The sequence below is a fragment of the Haemaphysalis longicornis genome, unplaced genomic scaffold (assembly GCF_048455015.1).
Source record: "Haemaphysalis longicornis isolate Haplotype H1 unplaced genomic scaffold, Haemaphysalis longicornis Haplotype H1 scaffold_2, whole genome shotgun sequence".
Taxonomy (NCBI): Eukaryota; Metazoa; Arthropoda; class Arachnida; order Ixodida; family Ixodidae; genus Haemaphysalis; species Haemaphysalis longicornis.
In genome coordinates this window covers 219731817-219759650 of record NW_027526295.1, presented here as the reverse complement: position 1 = coordinate 219759650, position 27834 = coordinate 219731817, and the positions used below count along the sequence as shown (strand labels likewise).

General features: G+C 47.4%; 2 protein-coding genes across 2 annotated transcripts in view; one reads left to right on the top strand and one right to left on the bottom strand.

Annotated features, from left to right (window-relative positions):
* The window catches only part of LOC144169951 (GATOR2 complex protein WDR24-like), a 34129-nt gene extending 11047 nt beyond the window's left edge, over positions 1-23082 (top strand). The window contains exons 8-15 of the mRNA XM_077699408.1: positions 9665-9987; positions 11067-11295; positions 13134-13447; positions 14020-14349; positions 15631-15733; positions 16251-16443; positions 18382-18554; positions 22944-23082. Of these exons, the coding sequence (XP_077555534.1) occupies positions 9665-9987; positions 11067-11295; positions 13134-13447; positions 14020-14349; positions 15631-15733; positions 16251-16443; positions 18382-18517 (1628 nt within the window). The 3' untranslated portion in view covers positions 18518-18554; positions 22944-23082. The remainder of the gene's footprint in view (positions 1-9664; positions 9988-11066; positions 11296-13133; positions 13448-14019; positions 14350-15630; positions 15734-16250; positions 16444-18381; positions 18555-22943) is intronic.
* LOC144169955 (putative sodium-coupled neutral amino acid transporter 11) overlaps positions 20178-27834 on the bottom strand; it is a 54096-nt gene continuing 46439 nt past the window's right edge. The window contains exon 13 of the mRNA XM_077699412.1: positions 20178-23231. Within this exon, the coding sequence (XP_077555538.1) occupies positions 22992-23231 (240 nt within the window). The 3' untranslated portion in view covers positions 20178-22991. The remainder of the gene's footprint in view (positions 23232-27834) is intronic.

The following is a 27834-nucleotide window of genomic DNA, read 5'->3' as shown; positions in this document are numbered from 1 at the left end:
GCAGCATAAGAGTGTTTTATTTTGAAGTGTTGCTTGCTAAGAAATAATAAAGTCTTGCACCTAGCAGAGTATTTTGACTTGTATTTGACCTACTAAGCTAAGCATGTAGGCAGTTTTTAATTGGCCTCAATGAATGCATCTTAGATGGGTCCTGAAACATCATAATAGTGTAAATAAACACGCGGTTGTGATGTTTCATGTTCAAGGCCCTCAGATCCAAACATCAGAAAGCGTGCACGTTTACACTGCAAAGTTTGCCTCCATTTTTTTGCACTTATTTCAAATCCCTGCCACCTTTTGTCGCTTTTGCATGTCACAGGGCACATATTCCGGCAATGCATCACTAAAAACTGTTAACGAGCACTGTCACTAGCCCTAATGAAGGTTCAAGCACACCACTTCCTGCGGTGTGCCTGAATTTTAGGAAGCAGTTAACCTGAATGTGAGGAAAAGCGTTCGCACCACATGGAGTACCTCCTTCAGCTGTCTCGTTTGGAAAGTGTTACAGCCTCCTGAGAATACTGCCCCACACTTCTTTCACCAACGCAGTTCGTCGGAGAGCGTCCGGGACGTGCAGTTCTGCCCGCACACCCACTACATGTTTGCGGCCGTCCAAGAGAACGGCAACGTCCAGCTGTGGGACATGCGGCGCACGGACAAGTGCGAGCGGCAGTTCACGGCTCACAGTGGGCCCGTCTTCACCTGCGACTGGCACCCGGAGGAGAAGCGCTTCCTCGCCACCGGTGGCAGAGACAAGGCAATCAAGGTGAGGGGGCAGCAGCTTGTTCAGAGTGGTCCTCGCCATAGGAAGCACCTCACACTTTCCTTCAAGTGCACACGTGTGCTCCATTGGGAATGCCCTCACAGCTCATTGTAAAGGTGCCAAGCTGGCTGCAAGTATCGTCATGAGCCTGCTGACATCTACCGCAGGACGAATCCTGACCCAACTACAGGCTTGTAACAGATCCTCTCCTGCATCCTCTGAATCCATTCTTTGCTCCCCAGCCTTAAATTTGAGGTTGTCGACCCTTCACTATGTTTTCTGTCTGCCCCTCTCCTAGTCCTCAATCCTCTAGGCTGCTTTTTTTATTAAAGGGGCAGTGACACAAAAATTTTGCATGTTTTTTTTTGTTGCAATAAGTAGCTAGTGACCTACTTATAACCTGAAGAAACCTTATTTGCTTCAGCGTGCGACGGTTGTTTGATTAGAGGCATTTGCGGCCAGTCGCAGTTTCGGTTTCAGCGAGTGCCGCGAAACGATGGATTTTGTGGATTTTGTGTGAACAAAGCTGACCACATTACCGTCGGAGGGATATTACAGAGCAGAGCCGCCGTAGCACTGTCGAATCCGCATCGACTGCAGTTTCTGCGAATGCCCCCACGTACTGATCTCGTGAGGCGCTTAAAACGACCGTGGATGTGACGCAGGTGCTGCGAGTGCAAATGCTACCGCGGCTAAAGAACGACGCGTGACGCTCGAGACGGTGGGTGGCAAGACGCGCGCTGGGAGCAGCCGGCCGGTCTGCCTACAGGTCCGCCTGCAGATGTGTTCGGCTTAGCACTGCGGCGGATATTCGAGTGCCGCTCTCGTAAGCGGTGCAGGTGACAATTTTTAGTGCAACCCGCCATCGCCATTAACTCCTTTCTCATGTAAGCCACCATGGTCGAGACTTGGGGACAATTTCGTGCAGCGGTAACAAGCTATCACTCGAGCTACCTGCGCCGGCCTGGGCCACTTCGCGGCCGTGGCCGCCGCCTGCACAGCGACCGTGCGGCTAGCTCAGTGGGCTTTTCGTGCCTCCGGCGCGTTTTCGCATCCAATGGTAATAAACAGTAATAGAAGAAGAGTGCCTGGAATCGCTGTAGAACTTTGGTCGCGGCCAGCTGCCCGATGAGCTGACGAAATCACGGCGCCTCCGCCGCCAACGATCGGGTCGTTCGTTCTCGAGAGCAGAAGCTCCGCCCTCCGGCCCTCCGATTGGAGCGGCGAGCCGTGCGAGCCGGCGAAAAACGCCGGCAGTGCGGAAGCGGCAAACACAAACTCGTGATGTATTTGGATGTTGTTTATTTGCACAATATCCTCGGGATGTCGATTGCGCGTGGTCCTCTGCTGGCTGCTCGGTTGCGTTTCGCACTTTTTAAAATTGATTTTAAATATGTTCTATGCTGTATTCGCCGCTGATATTTTGCAGATGATGTAAATGTGTTCCCACCAATCTATCTCCGAAGTTGTCTCGCCTTCAAAATTTTGTGTCAGTGCCCCTTTAAAGTTGCGACCTTTCCCCGAAAAAAAAAAAAAAAAACAAAAAACAAAAAACGGCCCTTTGGGGGAGGTGGGGTGGTATTTAGAAGGTTGAATTTGTGGTGAAAAAAAAAAAACTAAACATCCCCCTCGCGAGGGGCACGATCAAATGCAGAGCATTTCCGGGGGCGCACGACGTTAAGTAGTTTGCGTTACATTAATGTTGTTGCACTTGTTGCTGTTGGTTGTTGTATTTTAATTAAATGAGGAGACGTAATTACATAGTCACGTGACATCATTTATTAGCAGGTGGGTATGATTATTGTGGCGCAGTGGGAAGAGCACCATGTACCTCGCGTTCCGCCCACAGGTAGTGAATGCATTGTATCAGCAGCTTCTTGACGTAGTTTGAATGAGTCAAGGATATAAGGCGCGTTCGTAGCCCTCCATTCTGTGTCGGCTTTGTGGCGCAGTGGGTAGAGCACCATGTACCTTGCGTTCCGCCCGCAGGGTCGTGGGATCGAAACCAGGCGCCGGTAAGTATTTTTTTTTTATATATAGTGTAGGGGGAGGGGTGCGGACGACGATGGACAACTAGAACGGGTGACATCGTGAGTTAAAGAAATGCTCTGCATTTAAAAGAATCCATGTTTTATGACATGCAATGCCATATGCATTGTAGCGTTTTCCTAGAGAGGAATCAACATAAAGTTTGTACTGAAAGTTACTCAAATTTTGGTTATTGCTCTAAATGTGCTGCACTGGGAAGCAGCCGCACATACTTCGCCCATTAAAAGCTCTTCTTTGCATCTCGCCCGCACTCACCCGCATATTTTCTCTGCTCGCGTGTCCTTGTGCAGCTTGCCGACACCTATTTATCGTCGTAGTTGCTAAAGTAATGCTTATAAAATGCAAAAAAAAATAATAATCGTGGCACGATGGCCAAAAAACTAGCCAATGACGGCTGGTTTTATGTACGGACTGGCAACCGGCCCGCTGTTTAAAAAATCACTTGGGCCGGTCAAAAACCGGGCAGGTGGCAACCCTATTTTTATGTGTGAGTATATATGCGCCCAAGGTCCGTGTCACGTATGTATGGAGCTATTGAACAAGGGTGCATGCTATTGGAAAAAAAATAAAAGTAGGGTTTAAAACCATCAGCATGTACCAGAGATGGCCAAAAGGGTTTCTAGGCAACATCGTTTTGTCGGAACGTGAAGCCTCGCAGTCGAGGTCATAGAGGAAAAGAATGCCTCACAGCAAGAAAATGCGTTGCCAGGCAGGAGCGTTCAAAGCGCATCATCTGCTACTGTCTATAACCAATCAATGCTGCCTCAACTTGAGCACTCCCAAGGTCACCTTCTCTTTCTCTGTGTAATCCAATCAAGTACTATTGGCAACTTTGAGGGATATTTAGACATTGAGGGGATATTCATGCACGTGCAGGAATTTTTTTCAAGACTGCAAATAGTGTCAGTCATTGACAGCCATTCCTTGAGTGAAGACATGTAGTGAGAACTCCACAGACTTTAGTAAGTTATAAAATGACATAACAGCATGAGCAAAAACACTGTGTCAAATTTTATGATACTTGGCAGTACCCAAGTGGAAACCATTTGCGAGATTCAACTGGATGTGAGGGGTGAGGCCATCAGCAACTCGCGCATCTAGAATTGGCACAGTCACTTCAAAGATGGCCACAAATCAGCAGGCAGCGAACCGCACTCAGGCAGGTTCTCAGCAAGCCGAAGTGAAGGAATCGTTGAGCAAGTACAGACCTTGGCCATGGAGGACTGTCTTGTCATAGTTTTAGAACTCATGAATGAGATAGGAGCAAGTAAAGACCTTGGCCATGGAGGACTGTCTTATCATAGTGTGAGAACTCATGAATGAGGCAGGAGTCAGCATTGAATCGATCGGACCAGTAAATTTTGACCAAGGATTTGGGCATCAGGAGGGTGTCTGCAACAATCCCATCGAACCTGCTGTTTCATTAAGGTAGCCCACCCTCCGATTCTGCGCTTCTTATACAGAGTTTACTTTTCTGCCAACCACGACATTACTGTGGTTTGCCTGGCTCCATTTTCCACCGATACTATTACTTTGTTTGACTTTTGGCTATTTCCCAAGCTGAAAATGCTTCTGAAAGGAAACTGAGTTTAGTCTTGAGGAAACATGTGGAATGCTACGGCCCGGCTGCTCGCCATTTAAACAAACACATTCCAAGAGTGTTTTCCGCACTAGAAGGAACACTGGGGGAAGTGTGCTCATTGCCATGGTATTACTTTAGAGAGGATTAAGGTCGGTGACCGCAAGTTTTTAACTATGAACCTTTTACCCAACCAGACGAGATTTCGCCAAACCTTGGATTTCACTTTTTGAGCTCATCTCGTATGAAGCTCGGGCATAAAAGTTGGCACATAGCAAGCACAAAATGAGGTCAGCGGCGCAGCTGTCAAAGCAAAATAAGTACGCTGTCGTGAAGTCAATTAGAAAATAAAATAAAATAAGTAAATTAACAATGATGGCAAGAATAACAAAATGTACACCTACATGAACTGCGAGGAATGACCCGTAATTTTTTTTGCTTATGACTATATCAAAGGTGTTCACAGGCCTGCTTTCGTGTTTGTGGATGCTCACATGTTTGGGCAGAATCTTGTTCGCTGTGCTCTCACCAGGAAGCAGCCTACCCATGCTGAGGGCTGTGTCGTACATTTGTGACCTTTCCATGTAGCCTTGCAGAATCTCGACTTGACTGCACAGTCGACTTGACTTGACTTGGTCCGTTCCCCCCCCCCCCCCCCCCCCCCCCACTTGCCATTCGTACAATTGTCAGATCTGGGACCTGAGCGGCTACAAGCCGCTGCTGAGCCAGTGCATCCAGACGATCGCCTCGGTGGCGCACATCAAGTGGCGGCCGCAGAAGAAGTACCACATCGCCAACAGCTCCCTCGTGGTGGACTGCACCATCAACGTCTGGGACACCCGGCGACCCTACGTGCCCTTTGCCGCCTTCACCGAGCACAAGGACGTGGCCACGGGTGAGGGGGAAAAAAGGGAAGGCGTTTGCTTTGGCAGATTTGAGCAACATCACTTTTATTGTTGTTGTCGTTGCTGAAGCAGCGACGATGAAAGGTTTCACTGTTCAACAACGTTCCATTTGGAGGACTTGAGCTCTAAAATGAACAAAGGAGCAGTGTCGAAGAAGAATAATTGGCATATGGTTGGCTGGTACTTAGGTTGCAAAACAGTCCTTTCCAGAAGTATACAATTCATTAAACCGGAGTGATTTTTCGGTGGAGCAAGAGCAATGCATTTAAATAGTCTTGCATGACCTGACACTGGCAGTGAGGAGTGGTTGCATCACTTTGAGACTGTTTATGTATTTGCCACCGTGGCTTAGTGTCCATGGGGCATTCGCCTGCTGAGCTTGATATCGTGGGCAGGATTCTCAACCTCGGCAGCCATTTTTCTGCTGGCAGCTAAAAACAATAATGCCCTTGTTTTGAGACTGGGGCATGCATGCGTTGAAGGCCATCGATTGGATTAATAAAATCAATTCATTCTTCTCCATCATGGCATGCATCCTAGCCGAGGTATAGTTTTGGCATGCATTATCATAATTTGCATTATGAGACGAGATAAAATAGCAGTGCACAGCCTGGCACTCATAGCTATTAAAGGTACCATTGCCCCATTCAAGAGCTTGCTTTGCCACGGTCACCAATTTTAATGCGAGCATTCAATCAAATAATCAGTGCAATCAGACAAACAGAACAAAAGTTGGCAATTCACCAACTACTTTCCCGCCCTCTACTTGTGACGTTATAAGTTTAACTTTCACGCTTGGCTTACACCCACAAAAGCAACCACAGAGGGAAATAATTTTGTGGGTCGGCCGCATGAACTCGTAGTACGTATTTCAAAATGAAAATACATTATTTCATGGTGGTAAAATGATCAACAAATTAGTACAGTGCAAAAACATATTGTAAATCAACATGAGCCAAAAGTGAATGCAGTGAGCGATGAGGGCACTGTGTCATCAAGTCATCTCTAAGTGGCTCCTGTAACTCCATAACTAATTAAAAACACAAATAAATGACGCCTACTATTTTCGTAAAGGTGCATTAATGTTTCAGTTTTCACTTTTATTGTTTGAAGCTAGACCAAAGCCTGTGGCCATACCGTGACCAGTCATGGGCACGTTACCGAAAAAAAGTAACAGTGTTACAGTTACAGTTACCTAACCTAAAAAAGTAACTCTGTTACAGTTACAGTTACGAATTTTCCAAAAGTAACTAGTTACAGTTACAGTTACTGCAAAAAAGTAACGTCGTTACTTTTCCGTTACTGTATAAAACTAACTATTAGCTAAAAAGATTTGGCTTATTTAATAGAAACGTTCGAAGGCATGCAGGTAGTAAAAATTACACGTAGTAAAGCTATACACGAGGGGACCTAAAATGATGCACTCATGCCCAAACAATCATTGTTTACGGCTTACTTTTTTTATTACGGAAGTTTTGCTATCCATCATAAGGAACTTTATTTTTTGGTTGCTGCATTTTCACTGGAAGAAATTTATTTGCAAACATCATTGTAGTATAGAATTAGTTGTTTTTCAAAGTTGGAATCAGAGAGGACGAACTGGAGGACAACACAGCCGAAACAATCTTTCAATGTCAACTTAATTTATTTTCGCCTACAATGCCGTCTCTTGACCGCCCTGCGCAGTGAGAGAGAATGGAAAAAAGGGGGCGGAGGTGGCGGATCGACGGAAGGCCCTCGTAGGAAAGGGGAAACGGGCGTGGGAGTACATCGGTTCTCGAGGTGTTTTTGAAGGATACTAAAAAAAAAGCGCTTGGTTGACTTTTTATTTCGTACTTGTGGTCGGAGACGGAGACCAATTTGAGCCATTGCCGAAGCGGCGTTTGTCAGGGGGCCCTCGGAGTCGTTCTCCCGCCCCAACCCGCGGCCGCCCCCATCCCCGGAATGAGACAAGATATTTCCAAAGGGAATAGAAACTGAAACGAACGCTTTACTGGTTTCGTCCTCCCCTTCCTCTCCTCTCCCCCCCTCCCCCCCTCCGCCGTCCTCACAAAGGCGGATTTTGCGTCTCGACCGAAAAAAACTGCTCTCACAATCCCAGCCTTCCACAGCACTCACGTCTCCGATCCCAGGAACCGCTCCCTTCGTTTGCTTTGAGGCATAGGCCGAACGAAGCTCACCCAAGTATTCCTTGCACCCAACATTTAAAAGCAGATGTAGCTACTGTTTTCGTTTCGGCCACAGCCCTCGAAACGAAGTCGGGAGGCTTCCCAAGAACATTTCTTCGTGCAGTGGCACTGTGGTCAGACGTCTGCCGGCCAAGATGCTGGCTGGTGTGAGGGCACTCGGGGGCCACCATCGTTGGGGTCGTCGTATGTGTGGAGGGGCATGAAATTTATTACTTCCTAGACCTCGTTCGAGCACTTGGTACAGCTCGATGGAGCCCCTAGACCAGGGGTCCCAAACGTGTGGTCCCAAATACGGCCAGGGGTCTCTAAAGCGAACAATGGTCGCAAGCAACTGCGACTTGTCAATCGGACACTCTACAATGCGCACACGGCTGGACGAGCGTGAGGCCGCCGAGAGACTCCCCGCGGCGTTTTATGACCCTGCAAACGGGGCTGCACGTCGCTAATGAGAAAGCGACGCCCTGACCGGAGTTTTCCAGGCTTCTGCGAAAGTGAAAAGGTTTCAGTGCATTTTGTGGGTGTTTGTTTTCCTGTTCGCCTTTGTGTCAAACACTTTTACTGCCCTCCAGATGTGGCGAAAATGCATCCACGTGCGCTTAGGCGCATGTCGCAGCGCTATTTATGGCCTGGGTGAGAGCGATGTCATGCTGCTGAGGAAAATACTGCAGCTTAGACTTAGAAACTTCGAGCCCTTAGTAGACCGCGTGGGACACGACGCACACGTGCACGCCTAAACATTTCTAATACAGATGTTTTTCACCCATGAGAAGGGAGTGAGCTGGCATAGTTTTAGACGAAGGTTCTGCGGAAGAAAGGCCGAAAAAGGGAAATGGGCAAACTCTACACCGGTCGTTAATGAGTGTTGCCGTTGGATAATGTTTTATAGAAATAAAGTAACTGTAACGATATTTCTCGTTACAGTTACTGAACAAAAAAGTAACAGTGTTACAGTTACAAGTTCCTCTAACTTAAAAGTAACTAGTTACAGTTACAAGTTACTGAAAAAAGTAACTAGTTACCGGTAACGCGTTACTAGTAACTAGTTACTGCCCAAGACTGACCGTGACACAGGATGGGTTTATTATGCAATGAACTGCCACCGCCGGGCTTTATTGAATTTTATCGGTGATTCCGAACTCTCCTTCCCCCCCCCCCCCCCCCCCCATCCCTTTTTTCCAGTGCCGTCAGGTCAGTGTACTTGATTTGGGAATTTGAAATGTGCCCTTAAAGGGACACTGAAGTCAAAATACAAGTTGCTCTTTATCGGTAGATTAGCTCACGGAGAACACAAATATACCACTCTTACGCGTAGCTTTTCTTAAAATAAGGTAAAAAATAACGAAAATGTGAAGACAAGTGCTGCCGCCGCTGGCTATACTGCACAACTTGCGCCAGAAGTGCTTAAATCGTCTGGCGTGCGCAACGTCTTTCCTGTCTGCCACTGGATGGCGCTACTCGTCTATACTTGGGGTGGCGATACTGCTTATCGAGGAAGCGTGGGAGCTATGCACCGGCAGTTGGTTCGACGCCAATAAGGACAATGTTTTTCTTCAACAGAGCATCAGCGTGGGAGCTATGCACCGGCAGTTGGTTCGACGCCAATAAGGACAATGTTTTTCTTCAACAGAGCATCAATACTGATCACAGGTCACATGAAGGAAGATTTTGCTTAGTGGTCCTGAGCTGCAAAGAATGTGGGAGTTGGTGAAAGCACGACTGATTTGACTGAAACTGACCAAACCGCTCTGTACGTGGTACCATTGTATCCACTATACATCACCGCTGCTTTACTTGCTTCTGGCTTATTCTGATGTTAACAGTGGCTGCATTCGCTGTTTGCATCACATTTGATTAGCGATTTCTCAGCAATTAAAGCATCCTTTGGCACCAAATCAACATTAAAATGGCTATGGGAAGGTCAGACTTTCATTTGAAACCAACTTGCTGTTTGCCTTCAGTGTTCCTTTAACTTGCAGTTTCTCTGTGATGGCAACAACATTCCTCACCAAGCTGCCAGTATGACGACTAAAGCAAATTTGGGTGTTGTTTCAGGTCACCTTAATTAAGACTGCCTGAGGTTCTTAATGTGCATGTAGACTTCGTACACAGATGCCTTGGCATGTTCTGTCTTTGTCAGAAGTACCGCAACAGCTTTCTTGCTTTTTCTTTTTTCGTCCAGGATTTGCGTGGCGCAATAGCCCCAAGGTGCTGCTGTCAACCAGCAAGGACAGCACATTGTTTCAGCACAACATGGATGATGCCACCAGACCAACTACGCACGCGGATGCCCTCTCGGTCGCTCATGTGCTGAACCCGTCCGGGGACCTGGCGTTTGCATCCAGCGACCGTTTCTTTGGGGAGCAGACCAACCGGTCTCGTTCCGGGCCCACGTATCCGGCAGCCGCCCGGTTTCAAGGTGTCTTCAAGAAGACTCCCAACCCTGGGGACAAGTTTAGCCATGCCCAAAGCACGCTCTGCATTTTTGTCAACAATGATGTCGAGGTAAGGAAGACCCCGTCTTGCCTAATCCTTGGTGTTGCATTGGTGAGGACACTCGAAGGGGCCACGACGACAAAGTACTTCAAGTTTTGTTCATTAAAAAGACTGTTTTGTCACGATAAAAATGGTACCAGTTTCTTCGCACACTTCAAACAAATAATCCAGGTATTGAAGAAAACATATGGCGCCAATTTCCCTCCGACGTCGCAGAATCTTATTTGTGCATCAATGGCCACCGACCTAAGCCACCACCGAGAAACACGACTGGGCTACTGTAGTTTCGTTTGATCGTATCACTTCAGTGCTAATGTGCAGCTAATTAATACACTTTTTAATTAATAATTAATTTAATTAATTAATACACTTAACGTTTTTAGTGCTGACCCATATTATGCCAATCCCGGCCATAATACGTCACTGTAGCGCAAAATTTGAAGGTTTTTGAACATTTCTTCTATTCTTTTTTCTGTTTTAGAAAAAGTCTTTCGTGGCTGGAATAGTGCTGAGTAAGTTACCAAAGACTAGTTCTTTCAAATTGAACAAAGTTGTGTTTTGTCTTCATGGTCTTAAGTAATCCTTTGCAGACTTAAAAAAGGCCTCTGGCATCTCGGAGTAAGGATGAGACAAGACATTCCCACAAAAATATTTATGCTATGTTCAGTGTTGACGCCACTCTTCCACTATAAAGTGATTTCTCTCTGTCAGCTTGTGCCACCGGTTAATTAAGCTCTTCCCATCATGGCTTGCTCAGGTTTCGGTTTGTGTCTGCACGCTCCTTAGCCAGGCATCGCAGCGAGGCATCTACATAACGAAGTCAGTCTTCGAGAAATTTGCTATATGTTCTCAATCTTATTTTCGTACAACACAGAAGCCTCGACTTTCTTATGTCGAAGTTCGACCGCAGTGTAATGGAACACTCCAGACAGGCTTGAATCGTGAGAACCCTGCCTTAGTAGTTTGGGGGTCCGCAATGTCGGGGTTGCTCAACAATCACTTCTTCACCTTGCTGGAGGATGCACCCACTGTGTCGCCCCGAGGGATCTGCCTGTGAGCCTCGTGCCCTGCTGGCACTGCCGCCGCAGTTCCTGTCGCTGAGGTGGCTGCAAGAGAGCGCCCTGCGCTACCAGCTGTCGGGGCGGCCCTTTGGCGAGCTGTGCGAGCGCAACTCCGTGGTGGCTGCCGACCTGGGCCGGCCCAACGTGGCTCAGACGTGGCGGCTGCTCAAGGCCCTGTACGCGCAGCAGGCTACCCACCCGGCCGACTTCCTGGGCCTGCTCGAGTCCTCGGCCAGGGGAGGGGACGCCGACCGCAGTGAGTGGAGGAAGGGTCAGGGGGGACTTGCCCTTTACCGTGCCCCTGGCACCCGCAAAGTGATTCCGTAACGGTGCATGTTGTGCCCTGCAAGGTGCACGACATCGAAGTTGCCCAAAACTCTTGCACAGTGTGTCTGCGAGAGATGTGTGCTGGAAGGATGCCAAACGCAACGAGTGGCAGAGCAGTGTTACTACAGCCCGACCCACTTTTGGCGCTGGTTATGATGATATGTCATTTTACCTGCAGTGGTCAGCTGCAGGTCAGATCAGCTAGTTACTACAATGCTGCAGATTCTGGGTGTCGGCTATAACAACTGAATCCGAAGCAGAATGTGCATGTGGTAAAGAGCAAGTTTAACCCTTTCGCTGTCACTGACCCTCCAGTGTCACTGATGTACCGCTAAAATCTCTATTGTGCTTTCGAAAATTCACACCATCTGTCGAATCATTGTAGTAGCTTGTATTTTTACTCTCCAGCTCTCTCGACAGTATACTGAAGAGTACGGAGCAACTGCTCCAACCCTTTGTTGCTGGGGGCTTGGTTGCTACGCACCAAGCCCCACGATGAGTGACCATGCGGCACACGTGCGATTACGCCTGGACTGTTCGCGCCATGTGTTGAATTTTGCTAATAGCTCGTATTTTCACTTGCTAGCTCTCTCATAGGTACCTATATTGAAGAGTACGGAGCGACTGCACCCACCTTTCGTTGCTGATGGGTTTGGTCACTCCGCGCATTGTACTCTGTCAGGATGAGTCACCATGCGGCACGTGTGCAATTACGGGTGCAAAGGTTGTTGTGCCATTCTACAACGGGTTTCTAGGTCTTTTTTATTCTGTTCCCACGTCTGCTACGGCGTGCCAGGTTAGCCCAGCACGCCATTGCCTCTCCAATAGACTGAAACATGACTCAATCGCGGCTTTCGCTCGCTCATTTCTGTGCGTTGTGCGGGCAGCGGAAAGTGCTCCCTCCATGCGCGCGGTTACTTTCTAATGGCTGACCGTGTGGGGCCTTTGACTGCGGACAGGAGCGATGGTTCTTCCGTTCCAATCCGAATACGAGTGGAGCTCGGATTGGCAATCTGAGAGTTTGTCATCCAACGAAGGGCTGTGAGTTCCACAGCGTCAGATTCTGATGTTGGAACGGTGGGGTCGTTGTCTCAGAAGCGTGCATAGCAAACTGGAAATATTTGGAAGAAAGGTGATTTCTCACCCACGCTCTTTCCTTCCGACGCATTACGTTCCGGATGCTATCATAGTCAAATAAATCACTGTGCACCTTCCCTGATATTCCGGAAACCAAGCCAACACTGGGGGTGCGTCACGGCCAGAAACACCCGACAGTGAAAGGGTTAAGTTTGTAACTTATGAGCACTTGAAATCAAGACCATTTTCACGGTACAGTGGCAAGGCATCAACGATATTGTTGAAGCTGTTGAACAGTGTTGCAAAAAGTTCTTCCCACATGTTTATTGTAGTGTGAATTAATTACTAGATATTGCGAGAAATTGCTGCGCAGGAAGCCTTCTAGGTACTTTTAGCCTTACGTTAGTACATTGTAGGGCAGGAGCAAGCGAGTAAAAATGCCGTTCCAGGTTGCATCACTGCAAATTCATGCTGTGGGAGTCTGCCTAACTTTGTGGCTTAGTTGTTCTCTGCAGGCTGAAATGAGTAGAGAATAAATTATGAACACTGGCACGTAGCAGGGAAAAGGAAAGGCTGCTCTTGGTTGCCGTCCCGCCCTTGTAGTACTGAGCTGGCCAAATGGGGGGTGTGGCTGTCGTCAACTGCCAGGCCGTGGGGGTCATGTCCTCAAACCGTGCTGTCCGCTTGCAGGCTCGCAAGAAGGCAGCAACTTCCACACCAGTCGGCACAACAGCGGCAACACACGCAACCGCCAGCACAGCGGAGGCAAGAAGCCGTCCGTGGGGGGACGGCACCTGAGCGGAGGCTCGGCCCTAGACAGGGGCTCCCAGGCAGCCCTGGACGCTGGCACGCAGCAGACCACGGGCGGCGAGGACTCTGCGTCGAGCGGCATTGAGGACGACCAAACGCTGACCTACATTGCCAGCGGCATGACCAACACGCCGGGCGATTTCCTCTTCGGGGATGACAGCGAGGTGGCTGCACAGGCTTTTTACAGCCTGCAGGTGAGCACTCGCATTCCGTCTTGCCTGCAGCATAGTTCGGCTTTGAATACTTGGCCATTCTAGCTTGTGTCGCATGTGTGTAGCCCTCCCTCTCCCCTTTCCCCTGCTTCCCCCCCCAAGTGCGTGATAGGAGCTGGAATGCTTGTGTATTGAAAGGGAACTTTTAGGGATGCACGTTTCTCACCGCAGTTCAGATTTTTTGTTTCAGATAATTCAGATAATTTTGTTTCAATCACCGATTTCGTTGCCACAAGCTTTGTTTCATCGAAATGGCAAAATAAATTTCTTCTTTTTCATTAAACACAATTTACATGGTGTTCACTGGCTATATCAATTTTGTTACTTCGTTGTATCAACCATTCTGCCAAGTCCAATTTTTCACGTCGACGCTTATTAACTGCGTAGCAGTCCTGTGTCAGGATGCACAACAGCTGTGGAAGGCCGCACCCTCTGCCCTCACACACAGTCATGTGTCTGCTGCGGTGTTTCTTGCTCTGCCGAGGCATCCTCGTCAAGTGCTGGTTACTACACCCATTTCTCCTCCTCCGGCCATGGTTGCCGCCCATCCGCAGGGGTCGGGGGCCGGTGGCGGGGACGGCCTGCAGCCCCCGGAGTGGGTGGTGCCCGTGGAGGCGTTTGAGCCGCGCCACATGATCCGGGACTCCCCACCTATGCCAGACTTGGGCCACCCGCAGAGCTCGCCCACCAGCGGGGACGAGGACGACGGGGGCGGCCCCGAGGCGCACCACCACTACGGCGGCGGAGGGGGCGGGGGCTCTGCGGCCGCCGCAACCGAGGCCGAGGACCAGGCCAAGGTGCTGACCGTCGTGCCGCCCTTCTGCCTGCCCTCCTGGAATGTCCGCGAGGTGGTCACCCAACTGCTCACCAACTACGTCGACCAGGTGGGCCTGGGCAGGTGCCTCTTGCCTCTTTGGCCTCCTCGGACCCCAAGTGGCGGCTTGCTTTCCTTCCCCGATAAACGGTGCATCCACAGTTTGTCCATCTGTACACAACTGCAAGGCGAAGTCGTCGCTTCATTTGTCGCATTTGTTTACTGTGAGGTCGTTACTGAAGCTGATGCAGCAGCAATGTCTCCTCTGTGATCACGTAATTAGGAACATATATGTTATTAGTTTGTTTGATGTTTGATTTTGGTGTTTGAAATGGGTATTCTAAATGGTTCCACCAACGTTTGCCAACGTTTAATGAGCTATAAAATTAGTTCCAAGCGGTGCATCGAAAAACCGATTTTCTTATTGCACTCACCATGGTTCACAGTACTGAAAAATGTAAAGATTACAGTTTTATGACCATCACTGTTTTGTTAATTGTACCTCCAAAAATTACTAATTGTCTCTAATTATTTTGGTAACTAATTCACTTGCTCAAAAAGTAATGGCATATTTGAAATCAGTGGGAAAAAAGCAGCAAAGCTGATAAGCTTCACAGAGTTTACTAAAAATAAAGGGAGCTGTCTTAAGAGCAGTGCCATTAAACCAAGGGCAGGTTGGATATGGCACTCGGTGCCTTTCAATGTGATATTAAAAGCCTTCGAGGTGACCAGGATTTTCAGTAACCGCCGTGAAGACACCGAGGGTGACCTGTGTTTGGTGAGGGTGCTCCCGAAGGAACGGAGCAGTCAGCCTCCAGCTCCGAAGGCACCGACAGAAATGATGACAATGAGTAAGGTGCAGCTGAAATAAATGCTGTGTGCATGCAACCACAGTCTGGCTTGTTTTTAAACGGGTGACAAAATTATTCGTGTATGGGCTGCACCCCCCAAAATTGCCACCAGAATTTTTTTGGAAAAAAAAAAAAAAAAAAAAAAAAAGAAGCTGCGGTTCTTACACGAGCTCATACGGTGTTACGTCATGGTTTTGCGGGGCGGCAAACCCTCGGCAAGCAAGCAGCTTGGTTTTGCACTAGCTGTACTCTCCTCACATCTCTGGCCCACTTCATCGTTTGAAGTGGGCGCATTCCTGCATGGTTTCAGCTCAAAAAGAAATTGGCCAAAAATTGTCCAAATAAAGCGAAGCTTTAAACATCAAATGATAGCTGCGAATATCGAGTACATTTAAATGACATTGCAGGAGCTTGATGTTGTAGTAGCTAAACTAAGCAGAAACGTGATGAATTGTTTCATTGCATTTAAAGCAAAAAGAAAAATGTTTTTCACATTTCAGGGTGATGTTCAAATGGCCGTGTCTGCCACGATTGTCTTGGGAGACAAGCTGAAGGGCTGCATTGAAGAGGCAACGTTGGAGTCGTGGTTTCTGGCATACATAGGTGCTTATTGAATTCTCTGACTAGCGCCCTATCCAGAAGGCTGAGCATTCCCCATTGTTTTGCCTGGCAACTTTGACTCATTTCTCCGCATTACAGTAACATTAATATCCAGCTGTGTGTTTTATATTGTTAGTTATTTTTTAACTTTTTACATATCCGGAAGAGGGGGGGTGAGACGTAAAGCAAAGTTACTTTGCCTGCATAGCTGTATTTCGCTGTAGTTTTGAAAAAAAATTGCGGAGTTGTTTTGTCCAGTTCCTGTTCTGTCTAAGGATTACTCTGTCTTCAAATTTGGGAGATCACAATGTTTCAAGGCTTTTTGCTAGCATGCTGTGACTGTAGTAGTGAGGTGTTTTCTGTTGTTATCTTTAAGCTTTATAGATTGTAGCACACACACTGCACCCTGCATTGCAACTTTATGCTGCGTAGATTTACCCTGGTGGTGTTCTGCATTTCAACAGGCCCGTTTACGTGTCCTCCCTCCCCTCCCTCCCTCCTCTTGCGTGCCCTTGAGCAGACCTGCTGAGCCGCTTCCAGATGTGGAACGTGATAGCACGGGTGCTGTCCCTGAGCTGCCTGCCGTCGGTGTCCTCGCTGAACCAGCAGTCTACCCTGGTGCATACGCTGTGCGGAGGCTGCCAGAAGCCCCTCACCCGCTCGGGCTGGTTCTGCGACCGCTGCAAGGCCGTCCCCGCCCCCTGCGCCATCTGGTGAGGGGCACCGGCCAGCTGACTAGCTGCAGTTCGCTACCCCCTCGTGTCTGGGAGGCCGGTCTGTCCAACTTGTGTTCGTTCCATATCCAGAACAATGAGAACCATCACGAGCACCAATTAGGTGCCTGTCAATATTCAATTACGGCACTAAGGGATGACAGAAGTTACACGAAAAAGAAAATACAGACAGTTTGAACAACACGTGAACAGTTGATGATACAGTTCGGCAAACATTTATATGGTACTGCAAAACATTTTTCTGCGCATTTAACATTGCAGGGAAAATTTCAAAATCTGCTCCTAGGAAAGATTTAAAGTTTATCAGAGATGGGTACCCTAAAGGCTCTCTGTTCTTTTTTTTTCTTCTTTTTTTACTGGCATGGCAGCCCTAACTATTTAGCATGATGCAGCAGCAAAACATTCTGAAACCTATTAAAGGGACACCTTTACTTATTGATACGAGATGGTATCAAAAAGCTTTGAGGCTAGTCCTGCTTGCAAGGAAGTGCTTTATATAAATATCTGCGCTTTTGCTCTGTCACCTTCAAAATGGTCCCCTTGCACAGCAATGTAGTGCTCTCAGTGTTCCTGCCACTGCTGGAATGCATGCTCAAAGTCTTTTCGAAGTGTGCTGAGCACCTTTTTCAATTCATGCATTACCTGCAGTTGTGTCAAAATCACAGCCTGAAAGTTGGATTTTAAAGACGCCTGTGTAGCAGATGTGGAGAACACCTTTCTGCAGTCAACATCCTCATTCTGTGTAAGGCCCTTGACACTACACGGTGCAGACACTTTCCAAAACTCTACTGGCATTGCATTCCAGTACACCCATTGTACTTTTAGCCGACAATTTTGTTTCCTCTTAAGCGCGTCTTGACGTATTTAGCAGAGATTAAATTTTTGCAGCTCGTTGTTTACCATTCACGATCACAACCAGGTCCTCTACACCAGCCATCTTGATTGTCTTTTAACCCGTCTCACTTTTACTTTACCAGCCGGAATTTACTTACTTTTTTATCTCACCGCTTTTATTAATTAGTTACATTTCTGATGCTCTTTGTCCTTTTTTGGCCTTGCACCATAAACAGACCTTATCATCACCATCTTAGTCTTCAGGAATGGGGTGGGTGCAGATATGAGATGATGTTTCTGCAGCGACCTCATGCATCATGGAAGCTTGGTGACAAGGTGCATTGTTGTCACGGAGCATCCTGCTTCTGCGCAGCACAGATCTGGTTGCTTTCCTCAATTGGCATCTGCACGTGCTCTTCAAAACGCCTTGCACGACTTCTCACAGCATCACCTTAATTTAGCCTTATCGTGCCAAACATCTCTGTGGTGGATTTGTCCATTTTCATGCAGGATTTCATGTTCGCCCTTTCGCTTTCTGTTCGTGGTGAAATCGCAAACGTAGTACATGCATCTTTTAATTAAAAGCAGTTGCACAGCACCTGATGCATAGAGGCCGATGTGTTTTGACACGCTCACCTGTGAAGGTCAGTGCTTCCTGTGACTCTGCGGGCAGCCTTGTGGGCTGCCCTCTGTTGGCGCATTACAAAATTTGTCTCAAAACTTTTGTGATCAGCAGTGGGATAACAAAGCATTGGATGTTTGGTGAGTCTTTATTTAACCACAATATTGAATTCATCTGACTGGACATGTTGGGAATGCGTATTAGTATACTGTAAAAAAGGCAACCGCAGTTCTTTGGAACCAAGCTGTAATGTGTGTGTACTGCCGTAATATATGTGACCGGTGGTTTATTCAAGTTAGCGTACAAAAAGACATCTTCACCGTAGGCTTGTCGAGTTTTGACTGCCCAAAGGGGAGAGTGCGGTTCGCCACTGGTGATCTTTCACTCGAGCACTGTCTGCAGCCTTGTTCACCCTTGTGTTCTACCCACCTGTGCCTGATGTGTTCCTGACTTGTGTGCAGCCACGAAGTGGTACGCGGCCTCTTTGTGTGGTGCCAGGGCTGCGCGCACGGTGGCCACCTACAGCACGTGTCTGCCTGGTTCAGCAAGCAGCGGCTCTGCCCAGCCGGATGCGGCCATGTGTGCGAGTATACGTAGCCAGGGCTCTCCCGGCCCACCAAGTCTCGGCACTAAGGTGAGCACTGGGACTTTGCAGGCCCCCTGCTGAGTAGCGCACGTTGTCGGGCACTATTATGGGGTGTTAAACTAGAACTGATTTCATACCAAAAACCACCGGACCTGAACTTATGAGAACCAAAAAAAAAAAGGAGTAACAGTTACTGTTTCATGACAAGCTGGTTCGACCATGCGCCGTTGAAAACGCACACTCAATGTCATGTGGGGTCTTTCTCTTTCACGTGCCATCAACCGTGTTATCAATTGCACATATTTTCCCATTCTGATCAATCGGAGGAATTTAAACATTTCATTCTTGGTCATGAAATTCGGAAAGGCATGCGCACCGATTTTGCCAGCACATCTTGCCGATTGTTGCAAGCGCAGACGGCAAGGCAGCAAAAAAGAAATACCCCACTCTGTGCAGCCTGCAGGCAATGTGAAACATAATGGGGATATCCTGCACCACCTTGTTTGGCTGTCTCTGCTCACTGCTGTATTGCACATCAGGTCCATCAGTTGATCGTGTGGTGGAACACTGCAAAACCTGGGTTAAATGTGAAAATTTAGCATCGCTTCATGTCGTTTTACTGGCAGCCCTTTCGGGAGTGCTTAAAAGGACTGATCCTGGCATGCTGCGAACTTTGGCAGTTTTTTTTATACCGATGCTCATAATGTTTATGTGTGATGCCGTGAGCTGTCCACCAGCAGCAACAAGCCTTCTTAATTAAAGGGGCCATGCAGGCAAACTGCACGATTGGTTTGTTCGAACGATTATATCGTTAGAATAACACTGACCCCACTTTTAATGCAAACTTCACTCAAATAAGCTATATAATTAGGGGGAAAAAAATGGCCATGCAACTCACTGTGAGTGCATTTCCCACACTAGAACCTGTGACGTATTATGGGAAACTGTGCGATTGGCTGCGGCCGAAAAATACCAAAGCAAATTGAACGGGTTATAAGCTTGCAGAACGAGCTATTCGCGCTTAAATTTAATGCATATTCTTTTTATAGCAGTAAGAATGGTGGGGTAATTAATGGGAAGTACGAATGCGCACGTAAACATAGAAGCAGCAGTGCGTACTGTGTGCACTACGCCGGTTATAGCTGCACAGCTGTCTGGTGTGTTGGGCTTACACTGGCCACCTGGCATACGCGACATTGTCTTCTGTGACTCTGCTTGTCAAGCATATTCAATGTTTCACGAAACGAGTACTATCAACCGTAACAAGCATTATCCAGGCAAAGATCCGGCCAAAAACAAAGCGGGGGTGGACAGCAGTCCCGAGCGGTATGGTGGCGCCCTTTAGGAGGACTGACAGCAAACAAGGTGTTCCGGCGTTCACTGCAACTGTAGTCCGCATACTTTTGTTCGCTTCTGCAGTTGCCTGGGATACGTCATCGCAAATGTCATGAAACACACGGTTCTGCGGGATAATCAAAATTATGGCTTAAATTGTTTCATTTCTTAGTGAGTGAATAAAGCATTGTTTGGCGCCAGACAAGCGCTGGGGGGCAATGTAAAATACCAGATCTTTCCAATAAAAAGCTTGTATTTTGTCTGCACGGCCCCTTTAAGTGCCGCTTGTGGGAAGTGAGTCGAAGAACCTATACCTGAAGAGGAGACAGCCAAAAGTTATGTTGTGACATCTTTATTTTGATACATTGCGTCTTCATGGGCACAAATAAAGCACCCAAAAGATAAAGTACACGGAAGGTATTGAGCTCGTACATGGGTAGCGTGAACGAGGTAACGTTTTTAAACATTGCACAGTTTAGGTATATGAACCATATGTAACAATACAAGGTGGGGGAAAGCCTTTACGGTGCACAGTTATATTCAAACAGAGGTTGTAATGCAGACTGGCGGTTTGTAGACAACCAACTATGGAATGAAATGTAAACTAGCAGCTGATGATAAAAATATCACTAATAAATGCATGCTGCTCAAATGTGGCACCATTTTGCCACTTACAAATGGAACTTCCAGCAGTACTGTGAACAATGCCTGCTGGCGGGAAAACTTTTTTTGAGAGGATCAGTAGCATTATTGCACAAAGACAAACATCACCCATCCAAATGCTTGAACACAAACATCATGCCTTGTGCTGAGCCATTTGCCTGAATTTCACATTTTAAAGAACTTGCGGCATGCCTCGAGGAACACTTATTTTTATAGCTTCATTTATTTTTTCTATGCGTACTTTACACAATAATAGCACCCCCTGTTATATAGTGGTGCAAGCGACATCACATTTGTTAAGTGTTTGCCGATGCATTGCATATTGTCGCCGTGCATGGAGGTAGTACAAGTAGCTAAGTGCTTTGACCTGTTATATGAATGGCAATCAAGCATACAATCGTAGACATAACTTGACACAGGATTTATGATTAGACATGAAAGCAATACCTGCATTTCTGGGCGACCAGGCAATGCCTTATGCACAAATGCTTTTTCAATTGTGTTAGAGGTGTAATTTCTTCCTTTAAGGCCACCTAGTGGCATGGTGCACTTTTTGTAATGCACGTGCCAAGTGTATCATCATTCGTGTAACCTAAGTAAAGGCCAGACCCACGTTTCAACGACAGTATATGCTGCTATCTGCTGCAAAATTATGTAGTTCAATTGTAACTAGCACAGCCATCACAGTCGGCAGTAGCCTGACTCCTGGGACGTTGATTCCCAAAAAGCCCAGTGTAATCCATGCAGCTGGAAGATTGCTGCATAATAGCTGCTCCTGCTTTCCTACCCACCGAAAAGTATTTGCTTTCTGCTGTATATCCGGAGAAAATGCATGGTGCCTGCTTACAGCTGCCTAAATTCTTGCCTGAAGTGCTGTTCTTTCTTTCTTCTTGTTTTTTTAACTACCATGCGAACACAGTTGTTTGTACAGTATCGATGATGGGCATAGGTTCGTTGTAGCACTGATGAATCGTAATAGCCTTTAGAGCTGGTTGCGAGCATTTTACCGGTTAACATCCCCCATTGCTGTGTTGGAAATTACAGTGTGAAAAGTATTAATAAATTGGACCACGGAGTAACAGTGATATAACGTTGGGGATTAGATAGATCCTTTATGTCTGGGTGTATAGGTAGAATGTATAGATTCTTCATTTGCAAGGCTCTCCTTGTAGGAATTTAATAAGTTGTGTAACAAGAAAACAGCGCCTCTGTGACATGGAAACGAGCAGAGGGCATGTGCGTGTGACATATACACTGCAGAACGCGGCATTTTTGTCAGAATGTCGTACGCAATGCCACGATCTACTCTCGTTTGGTTATTGTCATGGCACGTCAAAAATGCGGCCGTTGAGCTGTGTGCAGCTTGTTGCAAGCGGGAGTTTGTGGCAGGCACGCCTTCTGCAGGAGTTGTGACCAAAGTGAGCTTAGTCGTCGCACGGGAGCATTACACAAAGGCACAGCTCTTCCCGGGGCATTGTGACTGAGAGCGTGTGAGACCCAGACACTGAAAGACAGCGCTGCAGCTTGCCTGCAAACCCCCTTGCGAGTCTTTGGTGGGATAACAACAATGTTGAAGAGGAACATTGGCTGTTCTCTCTCTGTAAGCGCTTGCAAGAGGCGGTCCGTAAAATAACAGCGTAAAGTAGTATATATGTACAAGGTGCCTTGCGTTGTGAGCGAGGTACATAGAACAGTCTCTGGTGGGAAAAACAGCGGAGAAGAGAACATGCAACTTCAACATGAGCTTCGTACACAACCATGGAGCCTTTGGGGCTCTAGCGCATTTCTGGTCTTGCGATTCGGGAAAACAAACTAACAAAAAAAAACACACTATGCATCAAGTTGGCTATTGCAACTTTTTCTGCGGAGAATCTTTGTAGGAATGTAAAAGGGAATGTTCCATAGAGTTTGCTGGGTATGATACTGGCATATATGCACGCCTTGTGCTTTTGACTGCCTCAAACAAGGAGGGGGGGAGGTAGCAAGAATGCCTATCTCTCTTGTTAGGTAGTTAAAATAAAGAATTGGGCTTTCCAATGATACAGGAATGCCACTTAACATATTCTGGATGGGCACAGCTCCGTACATCCCACGACAGAACAGTGAACACACACAAATAGGCAGTTGTGCCAGCCCTAATCACCGAAGCGCCGTTAGGAAATTTGCGCTTAAATAAAGCCACGCACAGCAAGGAATAGAGGGGGAAAGGAACAACTTCTCAGCTGCTGGGCATCTCGCTTTCTTCGTTGTAAAAAACTTTTAACTCCTCGCCAAGCAGTCATCAAATTAACAATCTTCTGTCACTACCTTTTCATGCGTCAGCTAGGGAACACTTTTGCAGTGCCCTGCGCCTTGACATGCGTGCATGCACGCATTGCCGCGATGCATCCATCCAGCGGGATTACCGGTGGTAACCTTGGGATGCGACCAACCTCGCAGGCCTGCAGCCTGGCTTGCACCGGAGGAGCCAGGAGAGTGACAGAGGCCCTACTTGGTCACGTTTGTGGTTGGGAAATCACAGTAGGGCATGTCCGCGCCGTGGCTGCACGAGACGCCGGCGTTGATGTCGATGACGGCCACCACGGTGCCGCAGATGGCCACGGCCGCCCCGCACACGGCCAGCATGAGTGCGGGGAACTTGGCCCACGAGAGCAGGGGCCCGTTCTCCAGCCGGAGGTACGTGGCCGCTGGCAGGATGTAGGCCAGAGGGATGGCCGCCAGGACCCCCTGGTGTGGAAGTGTCACAGAGGAGGAGGGAAAAGATCAAGTGGCTTGAATAGGAGCCTCACTGGAAAGCATTACAGCTACAGTACAAGCAAGGCCCGATTGGCACAAAGGTTGCAAGAGCGCAATATGTGGCACAGTGCAACCAAATTTTGTTAATTCGGCACCCTTCCAGTTGGATCAGCGTGAATCAGAGTGCATGGCTTTGCACCCCGATGAAAGATGGAAATGGCGAATTGGCCGGGTTGTGTTAGTGAGAGCTGACGGCACTGTACATTGAAGGGTTCAGTAGTGAATGTGCCAGCTTTCAGAAGCTGCACCTCGTGTGTTTATGTGCCTGTTTTTGTGCAGCCTACAGTAATCTTGTATTTTTTGTGTGGAGGTAGCTGATACAATTTTTTAGGCCTGTACTCATTTTTTTCAACCAGTGAGTTTAAAAATGACTAAATATAAATAATTTACTCATCATTCGTCTTAACCATAATGCTTGAGAGGGCGCTAAAACCTGAATGTTCTTTTGCTTGAACTAAGAGAGCTTTTCAGAGCTTGCTTGGCTTTTGTTCGACAACAAATGTCACTTTGTTCATTTAGAAATAAATAATCGAACATGGAAGTTCTCTCTTGTGTTCCCAAACTCTATTTTACTGAGCAAGGGCAGTTCTGCTACCTAGAAAAGCATGTGGGAAATGCCTGCACAATCCCCCAGCAATGTAATCTGTAATGCTGTTGGCCAGACCAGTCGCATCATTGATTACGCCAGCAGTATGAGTATGGCCATGGTTGTAGTATATATAGGCACTGTCAGCAACAGGAGGGCAATAGGCATTGTGTTTACCCCAACCTGTACAAGGCAAAACACTGGACCTATATTTGCTCCAAAACAACGCTTACTGCCAGGGGTAGAGAGAGAACCCATTTAACTAACTTATAAAACAGCGCTATAAACAGGACTACAGAAAGGGCACACGGACAGGGCGCTGACTAACAACTGAGTTTATTGTCACTGAACGGGCAATAAATACGGAAAGAAAGTGACACGTGAGGAAAGAAATAACAACTGAAGAAAAAAAAATACTATAAAACTATCAGATTTACAAAGTACAGTGATCTTCACTACTAACACAATCGTAGCAACTAGCACGCCTTATCAACATTATCACCAAGGAAGTGAATTTCTTTCCCCGTAAGAGCAACAGACGGAGCGCTGACGCAATCATGTTTCCGGGTATGCATTTCCCAGGCCTCTCTAATCTCCCGTCGCATCCGGTCGCGGTATCGCGCCAGCACGTGGCTTTTCTCAAATAGAGGCGAACAGCCTGGGCATTTGGCAACGTGAGTAGCGAGTGTGCTCCCAGTGGCGTTTCTTACGTCGCACGCGTGCTCCCGAAGACGATCGTTGAGGCATCGCCCCGTTTGTCCCACGTACAACCGCTTGCAAAACAGTGGTATCTCGTAGATAACCTCTCCCTGGCATTGGACGTAGGGCTTCGTATGTTTCTTCGCGCATTTTTTCTTCGCTGGTCTCTCACTGTTTACCTTGCGGCAAAGGCTACTTAATTTGTCAGGAGCAGAAAACACGAGATCAACACCGGACCGCCCTACTATTTTCTTAAGCCTGTGGCTCACCCCGTGGATGTAAGGGATCACGGCTACCTTCCTTCGCTCCTTGGATGGAGGTTCCTGTTCCTGGGGTGGTTTTCTGAGTCCTTTCAAGATTTTGTAGCCCACGCCGCAAAGCAGCGAATCAGGAAAGCCAGCCCTCCGCAGACGACTTGTTTGGGCGTCAAGGCTGCTCTGGATTCGATGATGACAGGACCTTGACAGCGAGTTTTGTAATGCTGAAGTAGCAACTCCTCGCTTTACAAGCTTTGCTTGTAAAGCGAGGTGCCGAGTGTGCCGAAGCTTGTAAAGCTTCGCTTTACAAGCTTCGGCACACTCGAAGCTTGTAAAGCGAGGAGTTGCTACTTCAGCATTACAAAACTCGCTGTCAAGGTCCTGTCATCATCGAATCCAGAGCAGCCTTGACGCCCAAACAAGTCGTCTGCGGAGGGCTGGCTTTCCTGATTCGCTGCTTTGCGGCGTGGGCTACAAAATCTTGAAAGGACTCAGAAAACCACCCCAGGAACAGGAACCTCCATCCAAGGAGCGAAGGAAGGTAGCCGTGATCCCTTACATCCACGGGGTGAGCCACAGGCTTAAGAAAATAGTAGGGCGGTCCGGTGTTGATCTCGTGTTTTCTGCTCCTGACAAATTAAGTAGCCTTTGCCGCAAGGTAAACAGTGAGAGACCAGCGAAGAAAAAATGCGTGAAGAAACATACGAAGCCCTACGTCCAATGCCAGGGAGAGGTTATCTACGAGATACCACTGTTTTGCAAGCGGTTGTACGTGGGACAAACGGGGCGATGCCTCAACGATCGTCTTCGGGAGCACGCGTGCGACGTAAGAAACGCCACTGGGAGCACACTCGCTACTCACGTTGCCAAATGCCCAGGCTGTTCGCCTCTATTTGAGAAAAGCCACGTGCTGGCGCGATACCGCGACCGGATGCGACGGGAGATTAGAGAGGCCTGGGAAATGCATACCCGGAAACATGATTGCGTCAGCGCTCCGTCTGTTGCTCTTACGGGGAAAGAAATTCACTTCCTTGGTGATAATGTTGATAAGGCGTGCTAGTTGCTACGATTGTGTTAGTAATGAAGATCACTGTACTTTGTAAATCTGATAGTTTTATAGTATTTTTTTTCTTCAGTTGTTATTTCTTTCCTCACGTGTCACTTTCTTTCCGTATTTATTGCCCGTTCGGTGACAATAAACTCAGTTGTTAGTCAGCGCCCTGTCCGTGTGCCCTTTCTGTAGTCCTGTTTATAGTGCTGTTTTATAAGTTAGTTATGTACCAACTGGCCCGCCTTCAATCTGTGTTGCAACCCATTTAAGAATGTTTAACAAGGTCGAAAACTGGGCTAGTTGGTATACATTCATGATTAATTAGCGCAAACTAAACGGGACGAGAGAGGAGTACACAACACGAGCGCTCGTGTTGTGTACTCCTCTCTCGTCCCGTTTAGTTCGTGCTGGTTAATCATGAAAGAATGTTTAAATACTGGTTTTATTTATACATATTTACATATTTTTACATTTCGTGTCCCTGTCTCTGATTCGTAAGCTACACCACTCCTGATAGGTGGCATCACGAATCATAGTGTGGAGAATGTATTTATACCTATTGTCGCCCTTTAAGCGTTTCCTGCGTCAGTGAATATGCTGCTGAGACGAGCGATATAGCATCTGTATTCCTCTCAGAGTAATCTACCCGCATAGGCCAACTTCTTTTTACACGTCAGTGTTTTTTTTTAATGAATTTGTCTGTGAAAGGTATGTCTCTAAGTGGAAATTTGCTTGAAAGTGTTCCTCCCCTTGATTAAGCGGGCGAATTTGCCGCAAAATACAATAACTGGGGTAATGTTTTTTCATTCCTGTAACGCTGTCAAGGCATTGGTGGTATGACCCGACAGCTGCAAAACTAAGTGTGCTATGGCTCATGCTAAACACTGTGGCAGCGATAACAGTGTGCCACAGCCTCATATAATCACAAGACCATGCATCTTGATGGAGATCTGCTGTACAAGTAGTGCCATAGTTTGAGACGGGCATCCTGATCTTTGTGTCATCAGGAAACAGTGTTGCATGTAGTGCAGAGCTGTGTTTGATGGTTGAAGAGCATGGTGAGCTTCGTTTGTGAACAACCTGATCACGCATCCTCCATGCCATGCCCCACTATTTGCTACCTTCACTTTTTCAGTCAAGGTAGCAATAGACCCCAGATTGGCCCTCTACGCCGTGCAGGCACTTTTGGAGCTCTGAAACTGGCCGCCAAGTCTGTAGTAACAGTAGTGCCATGCATGTGCACGGTGCAGCATTGGCTTGGCCAGTGTGCTTTGCAGTGTTGCAAAACTTTGCTCCCGAGTGCCTTCAGCTGTGGGCGTGCATGCGCGTTGCAGTGTTTCTCCACATAACGAAGGCTGCAGGGCAACCCAAGCTAGTTTGTGCCGAATCAGGTACAATATTGTATGCCCATATTTCGGCAGCCCTGGTATCATTCCTTTTTTTTTTTTTTTCCCCAAGGCTCTGCCATAACGTCACTTGCGTGCAATACCTTGTAATAATGTAACAGTGGTAAATAAGCGCTGGATGTTCTGCAAATCGTGGCGGGAGAGTTCACTGTTTACCAAGTAAGTCTCTTGCATAGGAGCGGAGGCATCGCTTGCTTTGAAGGTAGACTGTAGAGTACCGCAATTTTGAGTGGTCCTCATTGGTTGTCCCATTTGATATGTGGTTGATTATGCTTATTTTGCATTTTTGATATCCAGTAGTGAAGCCCATAGGGCTGAATTAATTTAAGGTAAAATCCATGAAGACGAGCACAATTCTTGTTGCCTTTGTAACTCTCTACTGTACATTGTAAGTAGTGGGGTCAGCTGTATGGCCGGCAGCACAATATTTTACCTCTTATGTGGTAGTAGTTAGTAAAAGCAGTCAGTGTGAATACGCCACAACACAAAGCAGTGCTGAAGCATATTCGGGCATGCCTATTGCATGTGTTCACAT